This window comes from Thecamonas trahens (assembly GCF_000142905.1).
Source record: "Thecamonas trahens ATCC 50062 unplaced genomic scaffold supercont1.19, whole genome shotgun sequence".
In the NCBI taxonomy this organism is placed as follows: Eukaryota; order Apusomonadida; family Apusomonadidae; genus Thecamonas; species Thecamonas trahens.
Window position 1 is genome coordinate 27,992 of NW_013657661.1, and position 2,947 is coordinate 30,938.

Genomic DNA, 2,947 nt, shown 5'->3' on the forward strand with positions numbered 1-2,947 from the left:
ATCCCCCCCACCCCCCCCAACCAAAAGCTTAAGGGGAAGGCGACTTGAAAAAGGTCGTAGAAAGTACCTCTGCTGGTTCAGCCTCGGGTGAGGGCTCGGGCTTGGGTGCTGGCTCGGTGATGGGTTGGGGTATGCTTGTGGGTGGTGCCACGACTACGTCCATGTCAGAGACTGCTGTAGACATGGGGTGAGGTGGGGGGGGGGGGTGAGGGTGAGGTGGGAGTGAGTGGCTGGCGCTGGCAGCCCGCTGTCGCCGTGTTCAATGAGAGCTCCTGATTGCGGGCGCTGTCAGCAGCGTACTTGGCCGTTTAAGAGCTGTACATACCGGTAGAGTAGATGTCATCCGAAGCTGTACTTGCGTTGGACTGACTGGTAGCATCGGCATCGATGTCGGTGTCAGCATCGGTGTCGGCATCGGCATTTGAGTCACGATCGGCGTTGGCGTCGTGGGAGCCACGGTCGGCATTGTTACCCAGATTCACAACGTGGCGGTCGATGATGGCCTTCCAGTTCAAGACGAGGACAAGGACGGTAGCGATGACAGCAGAGACAACAGCAAGAGCGATGGCAGCGGTGGACGTCCGGCCCGAGTCGACGGCAAAGATGAGGATGACGATGATGCCCGCGAGCGCACCTGGGAGCGGGACGATGGCGCGCCAGCGCTCGACGGCAGCCCAGGCGACAGCAACAAGGCCGATAGCGATGACAATTGACGCCAGTATGATTTGGAGGCTGATGTTGTTCTTGAGTTTGGTGGCGATGGCCGAGAGGACAAGAACAAGCGCAAACGGCATGGCACCGAGCGGTGCGCGCGAGGATCGCAAGCCGGTGAACAGGAAGCGGATGCCAGCCTCGACGAGATGCATGCGATGAGACAAGGCGCGACGGGCCAAGCCTGCACGGGTAGTGCTTATGCCACAGCCCAGAACAACGAGCGGAAAGCCGCCGACAAAAGCAACGGCCATCGGCCAGAGGAGAAGGTAGGCGACGAGCTTGTGTGAGCCAGTGTAGCACTTGGTGGCGATCTCGTCGTCAAGGCGTGAGACGTTGTCGGCAAAGGTTGTGCACGAGAGTCCAGCAAGTGTCCGATACGTGAGCGGGGTATAGAAGGCGGCGGCAATAAAAGCGAGGGCGTAGGTGATCCATCGGCTGCGCGGAGCCTTTTCGCCAGCAGGGGCGTCATCGTCCGAGTTCTCGGCCGACGAGGCAGAGAGGAAGGTCTCCGACTCGGAGCTGCCTTCATCGGGCGACCGAGTGGAAGCATGCACCTCCTGCTGCTCAACGACAGAGGTCGACTCGGAGATGGAGCTGAGTGACGACTCGAGGAGGGCAGATTCTGAGCGAATGGCCGACGACGAGGAAGTCGAGGTGGTCGATGGCGACAACGACGACGCGGATGTTGATGACGAGGTGTACGTGGTTGACGATGACGAGGTCGAGGTGGTAGCAGTCTCGGAATGAGCCGTGGCGGCGGATCTGACGCGGCGACGAACACGGACCATGCGCATGCGGGCGCGGGTGCGCGCCGTGGCTGTTGATGTACCGTCCGAGTCGAGCGACGACGGCGAGCGGATGTGAGTGGCCGAGGTGACCGAGCTATCATTTGCGTCGACGTAGACGACACGGCGGATCCTTACCTTCCGGCGAAGTGGGTCGGCCGAGCGCTGGCGGATGCATGCAATGAGAGAGGCGATGATGAGCATGATGACAAAGACGATAAAGAGGAGCAGGTAAAAGGCAACAAAATACGGTGCCGACCACGTCGTGAGACATCCAAAGCCAAAGGCCTCCGGATCAAAGAGAATGATGCCGGACCAGCGCAAAACGGTGGTCCAGAACGATGTGTGTGCATCACGGTGAGAGAGGGTGTATCGGACAACGAGTGCGACAAGCTGAACCACCATGAGGACGATGATAAAGACGCCGGCGTGGCGATGCGGAGCACAGGCGAGGACGGCGAGGATAATGACGCAGAAGAGGAGGAGGAAGAGGATGATGAGCAGACGGTAGGCGAGTGACTCACAGGCGATGCACACGCCCGACGAGGCAACATGGTAGCCATCGGCGCACGAGGTGCAGAGCAGGCCGGTTCGGGACGGGATGCACGACGCATGGCCAAAGCCATCAAAACGAGCCGAGCTACTCTCGCCACCAGTGCCATCGGATGCACCCGGCGGTGTCGAGGCCTTGTCGATCTCGTGGCCTGGACAATTGGTGGCAATGGGACAGACGATCGGCGGAGTGTTGTCGTCAGCGTTCCAGTAGCCCGGCTTGGACCAGAACCGATCGCCGCCTGGGCAGAATGCGCCAGGAAAGTCGATGCAGTCGCGACAGACGCCGTTGAAAAGGACAAAGCCCGGATCGGTGCAGTCCGAGTCGACGTAGTAAATCGAGTTGTTGACCCAGTACCGCTTGGCCTCGCCGGTACCATCATCGTCGACAACAATGCGCATGGGCGCATAGCCGGGCTTGGCGGAGGGCGGCGAAACAAATGAGATCTCGCCAGTGTCGTCGACGGTGGCCTCGACCTGGACAAAGGTCGGCGTTGTGGCATCGGCCGAGTCATAGACGGCAACCTCGACGAAGACCTTGCTGGCTTTGGTAAAGTCCACGAGGAGCGACTCGGTAGAGAGGACCATTGTCTTGCCGCCGTCCAGCTGAGACGCCGATGGAGTATGGTGCCACACGATTGGCCAGATCATGTCGGTGGGGATGATCGGCGGCAGCGGCGGGGAAGGGGGTGGCGGCGGGGATGGTGGTGCCGGTGGCGGCGATGGTGGTGGCCGCGGTGATGGTGGCGGCGGCGGGGAAGGAGGAGGCGGCGGCGATGGTGGAGGCGACGGTGGCGGAGGACTCGGCGGCGGCGGAGGACTCGGCGGCGGAGGAGGACTCGGCGGCGGAGGAGGACTCGGCGGCGGAGGAGGACTCGGCGGCGGAGGAGGACTCG

The 2,947-nt window shown here is 61.8% G+C and overlaps 2 protein-coding genes across 2 annotated transcripts in view; one reads left to right on the plus strand and one right to left on the minus strand.

The window, feature by feature from the left end:
* AMSG_04796 (ATPase family AAA domain-containing protein 2) overlaps nt 1-184 on the minus strand; it is a gene marked incomplete at both ends in the record, with an annotated part of 4,148 nt that extends 3,964 nt beyond the window's left edge. Inside the window, one exon of the mRNA XM_013903017.1 lies at nt 158-184. Within this exon, the coding sequence (XP_013758471.1) occupies nt 158-184 (27 nt within the window). The remainder of the gene's footprint in view (nt 1-157) is intronic.
* Nucleotides 185-199: 15 nt separating this feature from the next.
* AMSG_11821 (uncharacterized protein) lies at nt 200-1,141 on the plus strand. Its single transcript, XM_013903202.1, has one exon. It carries the CDS (start codon nt 388-390, stop codon nt 871-873), a length of 486 nt encoding a protein of 161 aa, XP_013758656.1. The 5' UTR covers nt 200-387; the 3' UTR covers nt 874-1,141.
* Nucleotides 1,142-2,947: the final 1,806 nt, after the last annotated feature.